Source organism: Stegastes partitus, unplaced genomic scaffold (assembly GCF_000690725.1).
Source record: "Stegastes partitus isolate 25-593 unplaced genomic scaffold, Stegastes_partitus-1.0.2 Scaffold4, whole genome shotgun sequence".
NCBI lineage: Eukaryota > Metazoa > Chordata > Actinopteri > Pomacentridae > Stegastes > Stegastes partitus.
The window spans coordinates 563937-584677 of record NW_007577735.1 but is presented as its reverse complement, the minus strand read 5'-3'; the positions used below and the strand labels follow the sequence as shown (position 1 = coordinate 584677).

General features: G+C 39.9%; 2 protein-coding genes across 2 annotated transcripts; one reads left to right on the top strand and one right to left on the bottom strand.

The window, feature by feature from the left end:
• Positions 1 to 6602: 6602 nt before the first annotated feature.
• On the top strand, positions 6603 to 9610 carry fkbp1aa (FKBP prolyl isomerase 1Aa). The gene is made up of 5 exons (XM_008278055.1): positions 6603 to 6701; positions 6805 to 6852; positions 7405 to 7517; positions 8260 to 8435; positions 8694 to 9610. Exons 1-4 carry the CDS (start codon positions 6665 to 6667, stop codon positions 8389 to 8391), a joined length of 330 nt encoding a protein of 109 aa, XP_008276277.1. The 5' UTR covers positions 6603 to 6664; the 3' UTR covers positions 8392 to 8435; positions 8694 to 9610.
• Positions 9611 to 11741: 2131 nt separating this feature from the next.
• On the bottom strand, positions 11742 to 19373 carry snpha (syntaphilin a). Its single transcript, XM_008279118.1, is given in 5 exon segments — positions 11742 to 13035; positions 13839 to 13988; positions 14403 to 14534; positions 19256 to 19302; positions 19305 to 19373. Coding segments are annotated over 5 exon segments (1692 nt in total).
• Positions 19374 to 20741: the final 1368 nt, after the last annotated feature.

Below are 20741 nucleotides of genomic sequence, written 5' to 3'. Positions count from 1 at the left end.
AGCTAGCTGCTCATTTTTACATGCTTCCAGTCTTTAAAATATATTTACTTCCAGTTTTAGTTCCACAGTTAATACAAAGAAGAATGAATATGTGCAAAGGTTCAGTGTGTATTTAGAGATTAAGGAGGGTAGAAGAATTAAAATCAAAGAAAAGCCATGAAAAAAATCAAGGTCTAAGCACTCCACATGGATTCGAAAAGTAAGCTGCCTTTATTTCAGCGGGCTGGAGACACTAAAATTACACTGTAAAGATGTAAACACACATCAGGTGTTCAACGCTGAGTACCTGCATTATTCTCTCTCTGGCCTCTGGAGGCATCACACTACCAATACAGCACAAGAAATAAAATTATAAACAAAACAAACAAACAAACAAAACACAAAAAAACAAGGCCCTCTCACAGACTGGTAAAAAGAAAGAAAGAAAAAAAAAAAAACACTTTCCTAGTTAAAGAATGTGTGGACAAAGGAGGATAAACTCCACAACAGGAACCAAACACTTTGATAACATAAGTCAATAAAGTAAAACCACAAATGCAGATGCACTGAAGAAATAGCAATCAGTGGTATCTTTAGAGAGAAAAATCTGGTTGAACACATTTAAGGAACCTTTAAAAGGAAAAAAGTTTTAGGTTAGGTAATGAATATAAGTCGGGTGAAAAGTCAAACTCCTTGTTGAGCACAGGGTAACTAGCTGCCCTCATGGCACTGATCCAATATGCCTCTCCTTTGTTGAGGTGTTTGATTTCAGGCCAGACCTGCCATCAAAGCTAATGACTTCAATACCAAACATTCTTAGAGTTGAATCACTCCCATTTTGTGCTTCGATGTGGTGTTTGTCTATAGCATAATTCAAATTCCCAGTACAACCAACACCCTGCAGCACAGCTAACTCATAACAACAAACCACTTTTAAAACTGTGAGAAGAATAGCCATGGTAATTATGTTTGTTTTTGTTTGTTTGTTTGTATTCTTCTTCCAGCCAAGAAGCTACATCACCATCATCATCATCATCTGTCCCCAGAGAAAACACAGAGCAGCTAACAATCCTGCAGCAGCCTCATGTCGGAGTGACAACATCACCTTATGAGTCAAACACCAACGCAGTGCACAAGTCTGGTTCCTCACCACACTGCTGCAGTCAGGAAACAAAACGCTCAGTCAAGACATCCATCCGTTCAAATGTATCAAACAGCCGTTTGGAAAAAAGCAGACGGCTTAACTCACATTCCCAGTCAAATGTAAATCCTCAGTGTCATAAACACAGGCCTCACCGGCGCTCAGGAGACGCTACACTGGGCAGACATTTTCCTGCAAATAATTCTGGGTGTAGCGTGTCACATGGGAGATCCAAAGTGTCGTGGGTATAGAGAGGAACCTGATGTTTTGGGTCACTGTTGCTGAGAGATTGATCAGAAAACTGATATCACTCTCATGTCTGTACAGTAAATATGAAGCCACAGCTGCTTATTTGACCGGTGGAGGCTTCCAGAAGTCCCAGCCAAGAAATATCTGCAGAGCATTAACTCCTTGCAACACCACAGCTTGCCATCTTTACATTTCAGTTTGTGCACAGATTAAATACACAAAACACATTATAGCATGTTAATTTGTTAAATGTTGCAGATTTTTCGAAGTTGGTCCAGAGTTAGGCAGTAATAGTTTTGTAGTTTTTATTCCTTCTTTATTTTTATTTCATTTTTTATTTTTGTTTTCATTGTAGTTTTCGTTTAAGTTAGTTTCCAGCTAGTTTATTTTTATTGTTTTGTTTCAGTTTAGCTTCAGTATTAGTTTAAGTTTGTTTTCCTCTTGGGCTGCAAGATGGATCGGTGGTTAGCACTGTTGCCTCGCAGCAAGAAGGTCGCCGGTTTGCATCCAGGTGTGGACACTGGGATCTTTCTGCATGGAGTTTGCATGTTCTCTCCGTGCAGCGTGGGTTCTCTCCGGGTTCTCCAGCTTCCTCCCACACAGTCCAAAAACATGTTGAGGTGAATTGGTGATTCTAAATTGTCTGTAGGTGTGAATGTGAGTGTGCTTGATTGTCTGTCTCTCTAAGTGTAGCCCTGTGATAGACTGGTGACCTGTCCAGAGTGTCCCCTGCCTTCACTCTAAGTCAGCTGGGATAGACTCCAGCCCCCCGCGACCCTAGTGAGGATTAAGCGGTGTATAGATGATGGATGGATGGGTGGATGGACATAACAGCCACCAACTTTCTCATCTAACACTTGTGACATCCTGAGTGAACTCCTGCACACTGCAATACACTCCAGGCCAGTATAACTACCAAGTATCATATTTACACCTCTGTACTATTATTTAACCCTGTGTCAGAGAGATGCTAGTTCAGCTGTTGTTGCAGTAAGCATATGCAACTAAATCAATGCACATGTTTTATTTCCGTGGTATTTCTTGCAGGACGTTTATATTGCATTAGTATTTAATTCTCAGTGTAGCTGAAGGGCAGAGTTTCATGACTCTTTGCATGCACTGAAACTGCCCACGAGTGGGAAAAGCACTTATGACAGAGTAATTTGGTGGCGAAGCACTGAGTCATCTCTCAAAAGCGTTTTTTTTTCTCACTGTTATGACTCTTTCCTACATTTTTGTAAATTCTGGTGGATGGGAAGGAATCTTGCTTTTTGTTACAAATCAGAAACTTCACCCCGGAAAACAGCACTCATATTGCACATAGTGTGGAGTTTATGTGTCGGTTTACCCTAAGAACATATTTGGTATTGATGATTATATCGTGTTAAACGTAATATTTTAACAGATGTGGTGATAAAAATAAAAATTCCTTGTGGCATTTTGACTCTGGGAAGTGCAAGACATAAATCTTGATGTGTCACCTCTATCTGTTCTGTTTGATTTATTGATGTTGCTTGTTTCTACAGTGTGGTGTACGATGGGTGCTGGACCAGTTTTCTGATGTTTTGGAAACAGTTTACAGAGCATAAAAAACAGACCAGTCCACTGATGGACATTGTCTTTGCTTGCCATTCTTTTCAAAAGACTGTTTTTGAGCTAACAGAATCACAAGTGCAGCTACTTGTTCTCCAGGACAGAATGTGACAGGAGCCTATGTACTCTTGTTGCCAATGTTTGCTAGAAAATTGCCCAAAGTGCTCTATTTTTAATGCGCCCTGAGCCTACGTTTATGCTTTTCAGCAAATTTTCCTGCTCCTGTTTTGTGCTCCTTTTTCAGATAAATAGATTTTCTGAGTAGTCATTCATTGGTTCATTTTCAGTCATTAAATTAAAATGTTGTTTAGCTCAATAGATATGTCTGATATATATAACTTGCAAACAGTACAGACATGAGTGCTGTTATTATCTTTCCAAGGAAAGCTGGAAACAAAAATGTTGCTTTGCTCAATCAGATTGTTTGTTTTCACTTGAAGTGGATGATCACTCATATTTGTTCTTATTAGTAGAGTTTTATTAGATGGTGGAGACCAAAAACAGAGCTTAAAAAAAGAGTAAATATTAGAGTTACATTGAACAGGTAGACAGCAACACAACCTAAATGAATTATCTATAAATCACAACTTGTGGTTCCTACGAGATTAAAAAACATTCAGTTTTTGCATATTTAACAAAAGCAGTTATGCTCAAACCTAAAAGTAACATCGTTCATTTTAATAACTGCATCATTGCCAATAATATCAGCATATTATTCTTGTTTTTATTAAATCTTGCAGATGGAGTCAGTCTGTTGTAGCTTTCAGTGTTTTGTTGTCTTCATTATAAAACAAGGTCTATATGAGCACTGTTTTGTGGCTCTGCAACCGCCTACTTATAACACCGCAGCATGATGATATGATGCAGCGCTGATAAGAAGCCAGACAAGGTACGAAATGTGGGCAGTCAAGCCGTCCTTCAGGTTTTGAACAATGTTCGAATGTTTGGTTTTACCACCAGACAAACTGGCTTTCATAACCTGGTTAAACTGTCAGCTTGGATGCCAGCTGTCTGGCAGCCGACGATGCTTCAGCCATTAAATTTTCCTGTAATTATATTTTCGTGTTCCCAGATCTCAGCCAATACACTTGATAGAAACCCAACAGAAGAAATTACTTAAACTACACAAACACATCCTAAGTTATAATAAGTATTTGAGTGTCAGTGATGTCATCAGGCCTTTTTTGATTTTTACAAAAGCAAGACTCTTTCTTTAATGACCATATATCTATGTATCTGTTATTCTGCTCATTCTGCTCAAGCCTTCAGAAATAATATAATATAGTTGATCTTGGACTATTTAAGGTTGGTCACCCAAATTATTATTTAAAAAAAATATATGAAAATGAGTATTTCCAAGACACATCTTAACATATAATCCGAGCTGTGTAAATCATATGAATAAGACTTATTCCAAGGCACAGTGTGTGAACCACTGGTCCAGCTATCCCGCACTCTCTGTGATATCACTGTGTGTACATATATTAATATTAGTATGTGTTAAGAAAATAGGATGATCTTATTTTGCCTTGAGCCCAGTCTTATGTTATATTTTTATTTAACTCTGAAAGAACTTGAAAACGGTACACTTATCAGTTTAAAGTCTGAAGACTGCCTGACTGGGCTAAACTCCCAATGTTTCAAGATCCCAAACACACCTCTACTGTGAACATGGAGTCAATCATTTAAGAGAAGCTTAATTACAAAAAGCCACTGGGAGTCCCCCTGTAGTCATTTTTGGTTCTTTTTATGCATATTTCTCATAAGAAATGTTAACAGTCACTCCAAATATAGACTCTGGCCTTTCCATTAATCCCTCCATGGCAATAACAATAAAGTTGCTTTAAAATTCAATATCAGTCGTTTCGTTTTATGACTGTTTTAAGATCAATGCCCTTTTAATATACCCCTTTTAAAATTAAGAGCTGTGTCAGTTAATGAACTGTATAGTACTTTGACAATATTACCCCATGATTGACTTCAAATGCATTGATTTTCTTTCTTCCTCGGCACACAGGAGAAGAAGCCGAGCTGTCAGTGGTGTTGTTAGGCCTGTGCATTCCAGGCTAAAGGCCTGAATGTTTTATGAATAGGAAAAAAAAATCATTGAAGCTGACCTGTCTTCAATCCAGAACCTATACGTGTCCAGAGTTATTAAATGCTCTGATTCTTATTTGTTAGTTATTTGGGTGTTGTGTTATGGGACTTTATAGGGGAACTTTCCTCCTCAACAGCACCTGCATCTCTTCTCCTGGATTATTTAAAGGGTCTGTAACCCAGTTAAATCAAATTATTATTAGAATGTTTAGTAATTAGTATGCCTCGTGTCTTGTCTTTCTGAAAAACAAATCTTCCTCTAAGTCACAGTTCTCTTGCAGACGACATAGGGCTGTCCTCCAAGATATCCCTATACTAGACTACTACTACTGCATTCATTTTGCTCTCTACCTCTACAAGCCTTACAGGACCTGCTGCGGAGCAACACCCCCACATCATGATGCTGCCACCACCATGCTTCATAGCAGTGTTTGTGATGATGTGAATTATTGGTGCTTTGTTTTGGTCTCATCAGACCAAAGAACTTTCTTCCAGCTGATTTCAGAGTCTCACATGTCTTCTGGTGAACTGTAGTCGAGATTAAATGAGCTTCTGTCAGTGACGGTTTTTATTTGCCGCTCTCCCCTAAAGTTTCACTGGTGAAAAACAGATAACAATGGTCTCTCCCATCTCAGCCATTGAAGTAACTACTTCAGAGGAGTCATAGGTTTCTTGGTGACCTCCCTCACTAGTCTCTTTGTTGCATGGCCTGCTCTCAACAGATTTATACATATGTCACATTCTTTCCATTTCCTAATGCTGGATCAAACTGTACTCCAAGGGATGTTCAGTAACTTGGAAATGTTCTTGTACCCATCCAATGACTTATGCTATTAATAACCTTTTACAGAGTTGCTTGGAGTGTTCATTTGTCATCATGGTGTAGCTGTAGGCAGCAGTACTGATTCACCAGTGACTAGACCTTCCATACAGGTGTCTTAATACTACAGTTACGTGAGGCAAATTTACTGCACTCAGATGATCCCCATTTCACTAATGATGTGACTTTTAGCACCAGTTGGCTACACCTGTGTTAAAATTAGGTGACTCACTTTAAAGGAGGTGAATACTTATGCAATCACTCACTTTACATTTTATAATTTTAATTACTTGACATTACTTTGTAGTAGTTTGTTTTCATAGTGACATGAAAGAATCTTTTAAAATTATTATTGTTGTCATAAAGTGCCAAATTAACTTAACATTATTCAGTGTTTAGAAGATCTAAGAAGGGAAAACTTCCAAGGGGGGGGTGAATAATTTTTATAATCACTGTAGCTGTAAATCAACATAAATCAGATGAATTCCAAGGCACAGCACGAGAGACTTTTACATTTACATTCAGATGTTGCAGTGAAGAAACATCACTTAGATTTCAATTAATGAGCTTCAGATTGATGGTTCTCATACATATATACATTATGTTTGTTTTGACGCTGAACTTTTGGAATAAGGTATTTTTTTTTGTAGGAATATCACTGCATCGGTGGTCACTTGGTGCATTTCTCTCCATCCATGCCCACCCCCTCTCCAGCAGGCCGCCCCTGCCTCCTGCTTCCGCTCGTATTGAAGGGTGGTCGAGAGGACGGATACCACAGAGCGAAAATGGGAGTAGAGATTGAGACAATAACTCCGGGCGACGGTGGGAATACTATGCCTCGTTGAACAGCTCAATGCTCTATTTAATTCACAGAGTGTCTGGTTCATTATTACAGCGAGCTTTCTCTATTTTCTCCTCTTTTCAGGACGGACATTTCCGAAGAAGGGGCAGCGCGTCGTGGTGCACTATGTCGGTGAGTGCGGAGGCTTCTGAATGGAGCTCACTGAAACATGTTTTCCTCTTCTTTTCTTTTCTTCTTTTAAAACTACATGTTTCACGCAAGTTGTTGGCGATTCGGAAGGTTTGTGTGAAATGTGGGACCAAGTGGAAGCGGTTAGTTTGAGCTAAGGCTGCCCGCTGCTGCTGGTTAGCATTGTAGCTAGCGCTCATACGCTGTTTAACAAATTGGTTGTTGTGCCTGTTCGGCTAACATTAACTAATGTTGTGGTGAACGCGGCCACTTGCTTGCTGAGTTTGTCTCATTTTCGCAGTCATTTCAACTGAGCTGCCCTGTCTTTACTAGCAGGGCAGGGGGACGGTTGAGCTAACGGTTCCGTTGCTGCTGTCATCTTCCTAACCGACCCCATGATGCTAGCCGGCTAATGCTAGCTCTTGGCTCCCAGGCTGCCTGGCGCAGAAAAGTGGGACTCCTCATCGATAAGCCGAGCCGATTGTCGAGTGATACATCTCAAGATCGCTAATTAGCTTCCCGTCTCTTCTATTATTATTTTTTTTAAATCATCAGGCACACTGGCAGATGGCAAAGTGTTTGACTCCTCGAGGTCCCGGGGGAGGCCGTTCAAATTCAAAATTGGACACCAGGAGGTTATTCGTGGTTGGGAAGAAGGAGTAGCCCAGGTGAGGAAGAGCTCCTCCACTGAGGATGTCCCCTCTGAAGGGCTTGTCACAGTGCTGTACATCTTTACCAACATTTTGAGTGCACCTAGCTAAAATTACCATTACAACAGTCCTGCAAAAATTATACATTTCATGAAGGCTGTGGTGTTAAGCTGTCTGTGGTGTTGTCTCACTGTGATGGATGTACTCAGAGATGTTTGGTGTTTGTCATATTTTCACATATATCAAAAGACAAAGTAGCAGCAACACCTGTCAGCTACATTAATGGATTCTCTGTTAAATCATTGGCAAACTTCTCATCATTGGTTTAATTGATTTTTTTAAAACTTAAAAACTAGAAATTCTCTGATTCCAGCTTTTTGAATTTGAGTATTTTCTGATTTCTTTACTCTTCTGTCACAGTACACTGAACGTCTTCGGGTTGTGAGCAAAACAAGACCTTTAAAGATGTTATCCTGTCCTTTGGGAAACACTGATGGACTTTTTTCACTGTTTTGTGGCACCTTATAGACTAAAAAAGTAATCGAGATACACATTACATTTGAACAGCACCACAAGAACTGACCTCTACAGCCACCTTTATGACAGTAGGAGTTATTGCTAGACTGTTGTATCTGACTACATTTATTTAAGCCAGGTATATCTAATAATCTGATGGTCTAAATTGGAATATATTACTGCTCGGTGGTGTTTTATTTCAGTAGTAACAGCAATGTAAGTAATGTCTCCATTTCCTCCACAGATGAGTGTAGGTCAGCGGGCAAAGCTTGTTTGCTCACCAGACTTTGCGTACGGCAGCAAAGGTCACCCAGGGATCATCCCACCAAATGCCACTCTCACCTTTGACGTGGAGCTGCTTGGTCTGGAAGCCTGAAACTTGTGCACTCAACTTTGTTTAATTCCACTCAGATTATCAGGGTGAGGCGTTTTTCTATCACATGATGTGTGAGGGATGGCTGTGCTATGATTCATGACTCTGGGCTGTTTTTACATTCATATTTCCGACCTGTACGATCGTTTTGCCACATACCTATAGCGACCATACATTTAGCCTTTGTAATTTACCCGCTGATGTTTAGAGATTAAATGGTGTGGATTTAACAAGCTTTTGGTCTCAGTATCCTGTAATCCCCTCTTCCTTAATCACAGCACTAAGACCCTGTTTTTTCACTGCAGGTTGACTCCTATCTCGGGAACATGGAGGAAAAATGTGTAACAGATGATTCCTGCTCTTGATTCCTGCATAGGACCTATGTCTATAGCTTCACTAGTTCACTTCTCATTTAGATACAAATTGTGTTACGTCACTTGCTTTAAAACTTTATCCTTCATACTATACTTTAGACTCCATACAGTAATAAGTCATAGGCTATCCCATCCCATGTATTTTGTCATATTCTGCTATGTATTTTTATGGTGATTTTTATTTTTTTTTTGTTATTATTTGACTTAAAATTGACTCTATTTGACTTACAAAATGTGTCTGCCATCAGGACCACGTTTTAGATAAGTGTCACTGAATCAATCTCATTCCTGTGGCTCTGTGGCCTTTACAATAAAATTGTATTGATTGCGGGTAATGAATTGTCTTGCATTAAAGTAAGAATAAATTGTTGTTTGACACAATGATATTTCTCTGAATAACCTTTGTGATACTTGCTGTTGGAAAAAATTTAGATAAAGGTATGGAATACATTGAAACCAGGGATTCACAACTCAAGCACAACATTGCCATGAACAGCCTACAGCTCTCTGCAGATGTAAGATTTTTTTTGTCTATACTGCAGCGTCAGTTCGTAATTTATGACCAATATGACTCTTTTTGCTGTAAAGTTTACAACTGGATGATATTTGTCTTCTTGGCCAAAAGACAGTGTGGTGCAGAAAATGTTTGGTCTCTGATAAAGTGTTTGTAGGTTTTTTTGGTCTGTGGCTTATTCTAAATACAGTAAGAGTAATTGTAACAACAGTTTTACTTCCCTTGGGCGATTGTATCACTGCTTAGCCTTAGCATTTCCTATCATCACTGAGTTATGATCAATATTTAATGGTATCACAGCACACTACCAATAAAAGTAAATAAAAAAAGAAAACAGAAGCATCTTTTATTTTTTTAGAAGAGATTTGAAGTGTTCTGTTTCTTATGCGTTTATGGAAATCACTGGTGCATGAAGCAGTTACACGTTTTGTTTTTTTTTACAATGAAATGTTTTGGGGTTTTTTTTCAACCGAACTACTGATTATACAGTTAAACCTAATTGCAAAGATCCTCGAATGCTAAAACATCGTTCTGTTTGTATAGTAAGGCTGAAAACAGCAATTAAACAGCCTGTACTGTACATGGTAATTTGTCATTACAACTGACAACAGTCCCACTTGAAACACGAGCATCTACATGTTAGGAATAACGCTCTGTACAATGTACATTAGTTTTTTTTATTTAACTCTGTACAATGCAATGAAAGCAGTCTGGTCGCACACAAACAGTAACTTCACTTGCAGCTGTGCAGTCATCTTTTTTTTTCATGTAAAATCAGAAAATATATGACTTTTCTCTTCACAAATCCAGTAAACAAAGCTTCTCATCCAACTTGTTGATTTATTCTACAGTATATTGAATATTGAAAGTTCCTCCTTATCTCCTATAACCCTTGTATGAAATGTGTAGATACAGGACCAGACTGAAGCAGTGAAAGTCTGGTACAGTCGTCTGAAATTTATTCATACCCTCCCATTAAAGAAGGAAAAAAACATTCAACAGTTTCCCTGAGGTTTCCACCAAAGGGATCAATAAAGTTCTATTCTATTCTATCTGTCACAGAAATAAGTTGAAATTGACAAAACTAATAATAGAAATGTAATGAAAATCATGACATTGCTTTTGAATTGTGGTTCAACAGAAATATTAAAAACAAAAACAACAACAAGCAAACAAGCATGATGGGTCCTGTAAACTAATATTTTGTTGAACAACCTTTTGAGGCAATCACTGCAATCAAGGGTTTTCTGTAGCTCTGTATTTTGATGTTGGCCCACTGCTCATCAGTAAAGTGCTCTAATTTGTCCGGGACAGTTTTGTTTGTTTGTTTGTTTGCTTTTTAACTATTCTTTTCAAACACAATTCAAAAGCAATGTCGTATTTCACTAAATTATAATTTAGCAAATGTTTTATTTATTATTACTTTTTTTCAGTTTCTAGTTATTTCAGTGACTGTTGTGAATGTTGCCTTTTCTTTAATGGAAGGATATGAATACATTTGAGGACGACTGTACAAACACGCCCACCCTGGTCCAAAACAGCATCAGTACCATCCTGTTAAACAACTATACGCACAGTTCTGTTTTTCATTCTGGCAATTTTAAAATGTTTTAAATGATCTCCATAACATAAATGAAACTCTGTCATAACTCAAGATGTTTATTTTCAAGTCATTGATAAATTGTTGTGTTGGTGTGAAATTGTCCCAATACGATCAAAGAAATACAGCCCGTACAGTTTTCCATGGTTTGTTTAATGGAAAATAAATAAATCAAAAACCAATGATCTGTCTGTTCTGCACCTGAGCACAACATTCGATGCTTTTCTTTTCAGAAAGTCCCTCCAGCTTTAAAACACATTCAGTATATTCATGGGTGACTGAAAAACAAACATGAATGCCTTCTGCTTGTTGGTGCCCACGTCCACTGTGCTCTGTACGATCAATTGCTTCTAAACAAGCCAGGTCAGTGCTGACTGTGATCAGTTTTTCTGATTGTTGATCCCATAAGAAATTTTCATGACTCTCCCATTCTCTAAGAGCATCTTTTAAAATGATGAAAAATAAAAGAGCATTCGACATCAGACAATCATTTTGTGATTTGAACTGTAGATCTTTGCACTGAAGATGGCTCATCAAAATCCATGTCGGGGCTTTTTAATGCAAGCAGGAGAACCCAAACAAACTGCGGGTTACATGCAAATTGCAATAAAGAGAAAACCACTTAAACTGCAGGCAGGAGCAGTAAGGATATCCGAGTAATGGAAGTATTTAATGTACAACTAATCCTTTGTTCTCTAAGGCAAAGCATGATTACAGAGTCACAAGGGCGTTATGTAAAATCTAAAAACCTTATAAGAGGAGATATCCAACGCGCTGCTGTGACAAAAACGTAATAAAGCAAAGTCAGCGTTGTGCCTGCAGAGGTTTGGAGTTGTATTCCTAATTTCAAAGGGGGCTGAAAGTGTCAGATCGGTGTTGCTCCGTTCATGCTGGTAGGCCTGCGGCCCCGGCCTGCACCCTGCCGTCGAAGTGAGTGGAGGGCAACGGCACAGCAGCCTCTCAGCAGAGACCCAATATGATACACGGGCAGAACTTCTTGTGGCGCCCCTCGACACAGCCACGCCATGGTCGGGACCACCGGCACCGCCAAGGCCAGAAGATCTACAAGGAAGTACCGGCTCCAGTGGCACAGCTGAGGAGAATACCCGTCTTCATTTGCTCCCTCAGCCTCATCCTTATCGTCCTCGTCCACCTCCAGTGCTGTGGCCTCTTGCCTCACTGGGAGTGGTGCTATAGGGTGGGGCTGGCAGGTTTGGGGCTGAGTTGGCACCTTTGTCACCTCCTTGGGTTTGTCAGGTGGCAGTGGCTCTGCACTGTAAAGATGCTCAGCAGGGGACAGAGAAGGTAAAGTTGATGGAAATATCTGTGGTTCTGAGTGAGTAACGTCTGCTGCAGCTAAAGAAATAACGCTCAGCTCCTCAGCGGGGCTTTCCTCACACAGCCAGGTCATAGTGGGACTGCAGGCCTGGGAGCGCACTTCTGGTTTCTTCTCCGGTGCAGGGACAGGGACAGGGACAGGGACGGAGACGGGGACGGGGACTTGGATGGGGCTGGGTTCAGTAGCAGGAGTAGCAGCAGCAGTCACTGATGTTGCCGGGGCCTCCTCCTGAGGTAAGTGCAGGAACAAGTGATGATGAGGGAGGTAGGTGTGTCCACTGCACCTGCAGCTGCTACTGAGAGTGTGGCAGGAGTGTGAGACTGGCAGCACAGCTCCCCCAGTGCACAGCCTTTCATAGGTGGAAGAGCGTGGCACAGTTGGGGGGCCTCGGATGTGGCCCTGGGCTGGCAACTGTTCTGACAGGAGTGCTGCCTCCAGGAGCAGGTGGGTTTGTCCCGCTGGGCGAGACGCTCCAGTCGACTCGGGAGCGTTTGAGCTGCGCTCCAGCTGCAGAGCCTCGCTGCTCAGTCGGCTGTAGTTGGTGCCGCGGCTCAAAGTACTGGCTGGAGAACATCCACAGGAGCGAGACCTCCCCCCTGGCCGAGCTCCTTGCAACCCTGAGTATGGTTTGTTGTCGTGGGCGTCCTGTTCACGGACACCCATGTTGGACCTCACTGACTCGACCACCCCCTGGAGGTGCTGGATCTCCTTGCGGGCCTCTTTTAGGGCTAACTGGGCTTCCACACGGTGACATTCCTCTTCTATCCAGTCTTCTTGCATCCTATAGAGTTGAGTTCTCAACTCATCTATTTCACAGTCCCTGAAAATGCATAAAAGATAACTGGGAGACTGGCCTAACTGGCAGAGTCACTTATACAGAGACAAAGTGTTGTAGTTGAATGTCAAAAACAGATAAAATGTTGAACTTGATAGTGTGCAGCATCAGGGAAATGGAAATTCAGTCAATATAAGAAAGATACCCATCCACTGGAAGTTTTCTCCTTTCATTGTCTTTCAGTGTTGAATCATGCCTTCGCCCTAAGTCAGCTGCTATAGGCTCCTGTCTTATGCTTTTCAACAACCTTGTCACACAGTTGGTATGTTCTTTGATCTTCATGGTGTGCTTATATCTAGGAGTACTGATGTACCAGTGACTGGACCTTCCGGGTACAGGTGTCTTTATACTACAGTCACTAGAGACGCATTGATCGTACTGAGATGATCACAGTTTCATTCATTGTGCGACTTTTGACTTCTGAATTAGGTGATTTACTTCAGGGAGGGTAAATACTTGTGTCAATAAATTAACGTTACTACTTTGTTTTCACTTTGACGTGAACAAGCCTTTTTCTTTCTTTCTTTCTTTTTTTAAAATTCTTTTTTAAAAAGTCAAACTATATTGACCATGATTCAGTGTTAAAAAGCAATTAAAGGGTAAAACTTCTAAAGAGGGTGAATACATTTTAGGCAGTGTAGGAAAAAAATATTTAACCTCTTAAGACCCAAAGTCTTGTTTGATGTGCATTTTTTTATGTCCACACATATGGACGCCAGCTATTAAGAGGTTAAGGACTACAGCAAGAACTGACACATCAACAAGCAAGGCAACAGAGGAAGACTCACCTGTGTTGTAGTCTTTCCACGTTTTCCCTCAGCCGGGCTCGCAGATGTCGTATACACACCTCCTTCTGCTGCAGAGGTGTGAGGTACTGCTCCGGGGTCGGAGGCCTGATCCCATGGTTGTCACTGCAGGCTGTGTGCTTTGCCTGACGTCTGAATTAAGACACATGAATCACAAAATCTTTCACATTAAAAGAAAAACACTTTAACAGCCATGAAATAAAGCCTTGGTAAAGCTCATAAAAAAGTCAGCTATTCTTGACATTGTGTCAGCGGTTTGTTAATTCAACTCCACAGCTACTTTGAAGGTTGTTGGTGGTGTTAGCATTAAAATAACACTGCATTATACTGAAAAGTGGTCTAATAATATCTCAATTTGCATAAATAGAGTGAACAAGAGAAGCTGAAAGCTGCTGGAGTCTCAGCTGGTAAAAGTCCTGGAAGACCACACCAGTCCATCACAAGGATCACACACTAGACAGTCAGCTACGTTCATAGATGTTGGCAATTCAGAGTCTCCAGTGAATCCAATTAAACACAAAAAGAGCCAAAGTTGTTCTCTCTTACCTGGGTGTACTGGGATACGTCCGGGCTTGGGGGCTGCCCTCCGGTGCCCGAACCCGACCAGGGTAGGTGTGAGTACTGGATGAGTCACTGTGGCAATATCGCCCACTGCCACCGCTAGTTCCCACTGAGCGCCTTGCAGGGAGATGAAATGACACTCATTTACATCAAGATAGGAAGCAACAAAACTAGATGTGTGAGATAATTGCACCATATTTGAAGACATGAAAAGGTCAAAGAGCACAAAAGATTCACGAGTGCCAGAAAGTGCCCTCAAACGGAAGCACAGGGGTATTTGTGGGTGCTCTTTAAGGATGGATTTTTAAGGGAAAGCATCACAAAATCAGAACATACAGTATTATGAAGAAACTGACTTCATCAAAGGTTGGAATTACATAAAGAAACAGTACCTGCGCTGACCTGAGGAGGGCTTTCGACTCGGAGTGAGAGACATTGATGTGCAAAGGAACGTCCGACCTCCCCGCTGCTGTCTCTAGAGAGGGACACTAGGAGCCCTCACAGCTGCACTGCAATAACCGCCACAGATAGAAAAAAAAAAAACATCAGAGGAAAAACAAGAAAACGAGTGTATAACAATCTAAATCATAAATGACTGAAGCAAAATGAAGGCTGTTAGTAAAGAAAATGTCCAGAATGTCTCCTGTGTGTGGTCATTATGTGCTTCTTCACTGGATTCCAGTGACAAAAGTCTAACCCTAATAAGAAAAAATAGTCTAGGCCTGCAGCAAATAAAGCCTCCATTCTCTGTGGACACAAAGGGGACACAGTGAGTTCACAGTCAGTGCAGCTGCCTCTCTGAGCTCTGTCCTCCCCGTCTGCACAGCTATTTGTCATTACTGTCCATTAACAGAGCAGAGGTGGATTCATGTACGTGTCCTTTCAATAGTGGCTCTCTTAATATGATCCGATAAGACATAAATCATTTAGTTTGAAATACTTGAGTCATGAGTCCAAGTTACTGATATTACTATATTATCTGTTTTCCCAACATGAAGGTGCATGTTATCCCATTCTTTCCAAACTTAACTAAACTGTGTTATTTTTATTTTTATCTATTAAAATCTTTGCTGTATTATCCTCTGGAGTCCAGCTTCATTTGGTAATCTTTTGCTGACTTTAAGATAATCCTTTATTAATCCCACAGTGGGTAACTTTACAGTATTACAGCAGCAAAGGGGCTGAGCAAATATGTAGGAACATCAGTTGGAAAACAAATATAAACAAGCAATATACATAAGTACTGTAGATATATCGCACAGATTCCTTTATATGTAGAAATTCAAGGTATTATAGTAACATAATTCTGTCAATGCAGAAAAAATGATATTATACAAAGTCTTTTAAATTCGCAACATGTTCATATTGCACATGTTTGAACCATTTAAACTCTCTTCACAACACAGTACAATGTCCCTTTTTTTTGGGACAAACTCAGCCATCGGTCTGATTTCCATATTTGTCAGGTCAGTAAAAAAATAAAAATAAAAAAGCTGCCATGAACTGAAAGGACAAGACAAATGATAAACACACCTAAATATGACCACAGTGTCAAAATGTGATTAAAGAACAGCTTTAGCTTGTAGAAACATTTTTACTGCTATATACACACACGTTTCAATATGCATTTTGATGATTTAATGTCCTTGTATGCTTGTAAATCACAGAAATGATCAGTGGTGAGAAGTAACTAAGTACTCTAAGTACTTTCTTTGGGGACAGATTTGAGGTATGGCCACTTTAGGCTCCTTGATTTTTTCCATTTGTCTAACTTTCTACTTCCACTTCACAACATCTCAGAGGCAAATATTGTATATTTTATGCCACTAAATTAGTCGGACAACTTTAGTAAGTTACTTTTCATATTTTTCATACTCCTTTTGATTTTGAATGTTTGTGATAAACTGAGAGATAAAAATGTTCCTGTATGAGTGAAGAACATTCCCCTACTTCTTAAAATGCATAAAGTGTTATAAAATAAATAAATAAAATAAAAAAAAATAAACCCCTCTTTGACTGGCTGGAAAATGCATCATCACATATTTTTCTGAGCTTATAAAAATGGACTTTTTTGTGTGGTTCTGACAGGACAGCAAGACTACAAACACACGATGATGTTACTGTAACTACCCAGCAAAGCCGTTAAAATTAATTTCAATTTAATAATGACCATTTTATTGCACAATTACTACATTTGCTTTTCATACTTTAGGCACAGTTTGCTAGTAATACTCAAATACTTTCACTTAAGTGGGGTTTTGAATACACAATGTTTTGCGTGGTACTCGTACTTTTACTTAAGTGAAGCATCTGAATACTTCATCCACCACTGGACATGATCATTAATTCATAGCTTGAAAAATGTTTTATGGTCTAGAAACATAAATGAGATAGTGTGTGGAAGTCCAACTTCAGAACTTGCATCTGCTTTTCATTTCTTAACTTGATTCTGCATGACATATTTATAGTTTCTGTAAATAAAATATGCTCACTGTGTTCACTGATGAAATGAGCAGTTTGATACATATTGATAATGAAAAGAAAAATGCTGAAAACACTAGTATACTAGTATATTCTCCAGAGCTACACAGGTACCATCATATTCAGACAAATATGAATTCAGCATGTAATACTTTGTTAAATTTGATCTATTCTTTTTAACATCAGGGATTCAGTATTTGTTGTTCCAGCACACAGCATCGCTACAACAGAGCGGACATTATGAAATAACCAAGTAGGACGATATTGGAAATGATAATGGACAGATCTAAGTGGGGTCAGAGACCAGAAACCACAAGTCAGTAAAGTTCTGCACATCGGAAACACATCGAGTTTATGAGGTTGTTGATGCTGCTTGTGGAATGTTGTTGCACTTGGTCTTGGTGAAGTAGGTGGACATTTTAGGAGACGTCCATCCAGAGCATCATGTGGCAGATTGTCTGCTGTACCAGCTTGTCTGAAATGGTTTCTCAGACAACAAATTGTGGAGTTGTGGACATTCAGGTGCCCAACTACAGCACTGACTGACATGTCAGCATCCACCATCAACAGCCCATTTTTGTCGTCTGTGTCATTTGAATAAAGCTGCATTTTAGGGCGGTCTTTTATAGCCACTGGTTAAATGAGTGTCTGGGTACTGGTCACTATCTGATTATTGTCCTTTCAAGTCACAACAAACTACACTGTAAATAAATCTGGCTGTAAGGGTGCCAGAAAAATGATGTTTAAAAAAAACAGTAACATGGGAATGCTGTAAAATTCAACAACTGGAAAAACTGTAAAAATAACAGAAAATATCTGTCATGATGATAATTTTAGCTGATTTAAATACATTTAAACTGTGAAATTTTAAGGTCACGCATTGAAAAAGAATGAATCACTATTTGTTAATGCAGATTTCTGATGTGGACATTGGTTAAAATTTTGGCCTATTTTTCCCGTCAACATGTAAACTAATACGTTTTAAAAATGTAGTTTTCCTGTAATTAATATTAATGCAAAAATCTATAATACAATATTTTTGCGGATTTAAATACAGTAAACAAAGAAAAATCTGTGATTTTATGTTCAAATGTTGTAAAAGAACAAATTAACATTTGTAAAAAGACACATTTTTGACGTTGACCTTATTTACAGTTTTGGCCTGTTTCAACAGTTAACATGAACATTAATACTTTTTTCTGTGAATGTAATTTATAGCTATACTTTTCCGTAATTTCACAAAACAGGGAAAATCTGTAAAATAACAGCTAGTTAGTTGTTGTTGGTTTTTTTCTTTTTTTTCCTACAATGTACTGGTTTAACTCATTGTGTCACCAGCTGAACAGCTCAACCATGACATCACATATCAGATTTTCTAGCTCTTTCTTTGAGTCACAAACGAAGACACTTTGCATGATGCAACAATGCTCAAGTGTGACATCCAACTGTGTGTTTTCATCTTCAACTAGATTATTAAAAGCCCCACATGCACAGAAAGCCACATGACCCCAGTGACCTCAATGATACCTGAAAGTGAAAGTAATCGTGATTTTGAAACGGCTTTCTCTGAATATGAGGCAGTTCTGTTTAGCTCAGGGTTGTCTCGGGACAAAATGTCCTCGTCTATCTTCAGAAGTCCCTGCAGCTCTGTGCAGGAGACCAAACCTGCTGATCCAGGCTGAAAGCTCTTCAATAAATCTTAGCAGACGCAGCAGTAACCTGTAACTGCGCTGATAATGAGGAGCGCGCTGAACGTCTCATCCCGTCCTAAATTTAAATTCTAGGACGACGAGGCAGGAAATCTCACCTCCCTCTCCTCTGTCTGCGCAACAAGTGGCAACGCCGGTGAGAAATACGCAATCATCTTACGTAAGTGTGAGTATCAGTGTTGACTGTGGAGGCGAGCAGCCGACAGTAGGTGGATGAAACTGGGCTGAACTCATAGCTGCAGATGTCCGTGGATGATGCCAGAATGTTTCAGGATAAATATCAGATGGTGCGGGGATCATGATGATGATGATGATGGTGATGATGCGCTCCGTCCTTCAATTGTCTTTATAAACCACATGATTTCCCACATCTGTCGCCTGCCTACAATAAAGCGATGTTAGATAAGCAGAAGAAAAAGTCCCATCACCTCCATCTGACTACACTCTGAACAGGATCCCCAGCAGCCCGGCAGGTACTTTGCCTACAAGAAACCGCTTCTGCTGCAAACAGCTGAGTAACAAATGTGGTCCCAGCTGTGTCCTACATACAACAACCAGGTCCTTGCATCTCAAAACAAACGCTCCTGGCAGCTGCTAACACACACATTACAAAAAAAGACCACATACAACCTGCGTACGGAGCAGTACCATGTCGGCAGGTGGAAGCTGTGCATCGCGGGAAAAGCCTCGGTCCCTGCCTGCCTGGCTGGCTGGTCCCCGGTGGCAGCAGGACGAACAGACGCTGCTGGTGCTGATGAGAGTCCATCCTGCAGCCATGAAGCCCGGAGATGAAATGAGGCAACTGCGACTGCTGCATCGGTGCTTCTTAAAGTGACAGTAGGGAATCAGGACGCCTCGTTTGGTCGGATTCACCTGCACATTTGTGCTTACTGACGGGTTTTTAATGGGACAGACAGCACTGACAGGTGAAGCGTGGTTCAGAAATCCACCTGTTCTGACACACACACACAGGCAGGATGATGAAGCTGCAGCCGGGCTGGTACACCGTGTACAGCGCTTCAGATGATGGATGAATGTGCAGAGAATCACTCCACTGACTACAGCAAAGTTTGTTCTTGAAGAATATGAATACAATAAATTCCATGCATGTATTTATTTGAACACAACCTATGATGACATAACCCAGAACGATTGATTTACAGTTGCACACAAAAGGCTCAAACTCTAAATCCTCAACACTATTTACACACTGAACTCAAATTTCGAAACGGAAAAGGCATTGTCGATGTCTTATAAAGTCCTGTGTTAAAAGAGAAGCACTTCACTGTCCCTCAAATGTTTGCTGCTTGGTCTGCATGGAATGGACGCCATTGAAAATTCAGTCAAGATGTAAATTAAATAAATAAATAGAGCTTTATGAGTGTTTTCACACTGTATAATTTAACATCAGACACCCCAGTTGGTGCCAGCGTTACAGCTCAGCGCTGTACAGAAGTGTTATTGATGACTCAGTTTTCTCAAGCTAAAGGGGAAAAAATATTTAAAATATTGAAAACATTGCCCACTGTATGAATTGCCAGTAACACAAGACAAACCGTTCAAAAAACATTCAAATGTATACAAATAGAGTACACATGAAGTCATATTTGCATTTGGCATAACTGCCAAAACAGAGTGATGTTAAATAGATGTTTCCTTTTTTAAGAATAAAGAACAGATGACCATTAGTTAAGTTCAAAGTCAGTTCTGCCTGTACCTAAAGCAAGGAATTCCCAACATTTGCTTATAATAAATTGCCAACTTTAACTGAACATGCAGGAACGTGCAGTTCTAAAAGACCTTAAGTATGGTTGTATAATCACATGGTACAGACAAAAATTAAATAAAATAAAATAGATACATTCAAAGGATTGTGTAGAGTTCCGTATTCAGAATTGTGAAATATTTACAATACAAAAATAGTCTGATGACAAATTTTAGAATAAACATTCCTTCATTAAAACTGTCAATGAATTCTCACAAAAGAAAAGTGTCATGAACAGGCTTAAAGTCAGCTTAGGAAGCAAAAAACAAACAAACAAAAAGTACAAGGTGAGACAAACAGGTTTTTCTTTTCTAACAGTTGCTACTATTCAGCCCAGAAAGCTACGTGGGTTAAAGTAATTATGCTCAG

Excerpts from the sequence above, each read along its gene's own strand:
- fkbp1aa (XM_008278055.1), top strand. The coding sequence starts at position 6,665 with ATGGGAGTAGAGATTGAGACAATAACTCCGGGCGACG. Across the intron at positions 6,702-6,804 it reads GACAATAACTCCGGGCGACG|GACGGACATTTCCGAAGAAG; the intron begins GTGGGAATACTA and ends TCCTCTTTTCAG. Across the intron at positions 6,853-7,404 it reads CGTCGTGGTGCACTATGTCG|GCACACTGGCAGATGGCAAA; the intron begins GTGAGTGCGGAG and ends TTAAATCATCAG.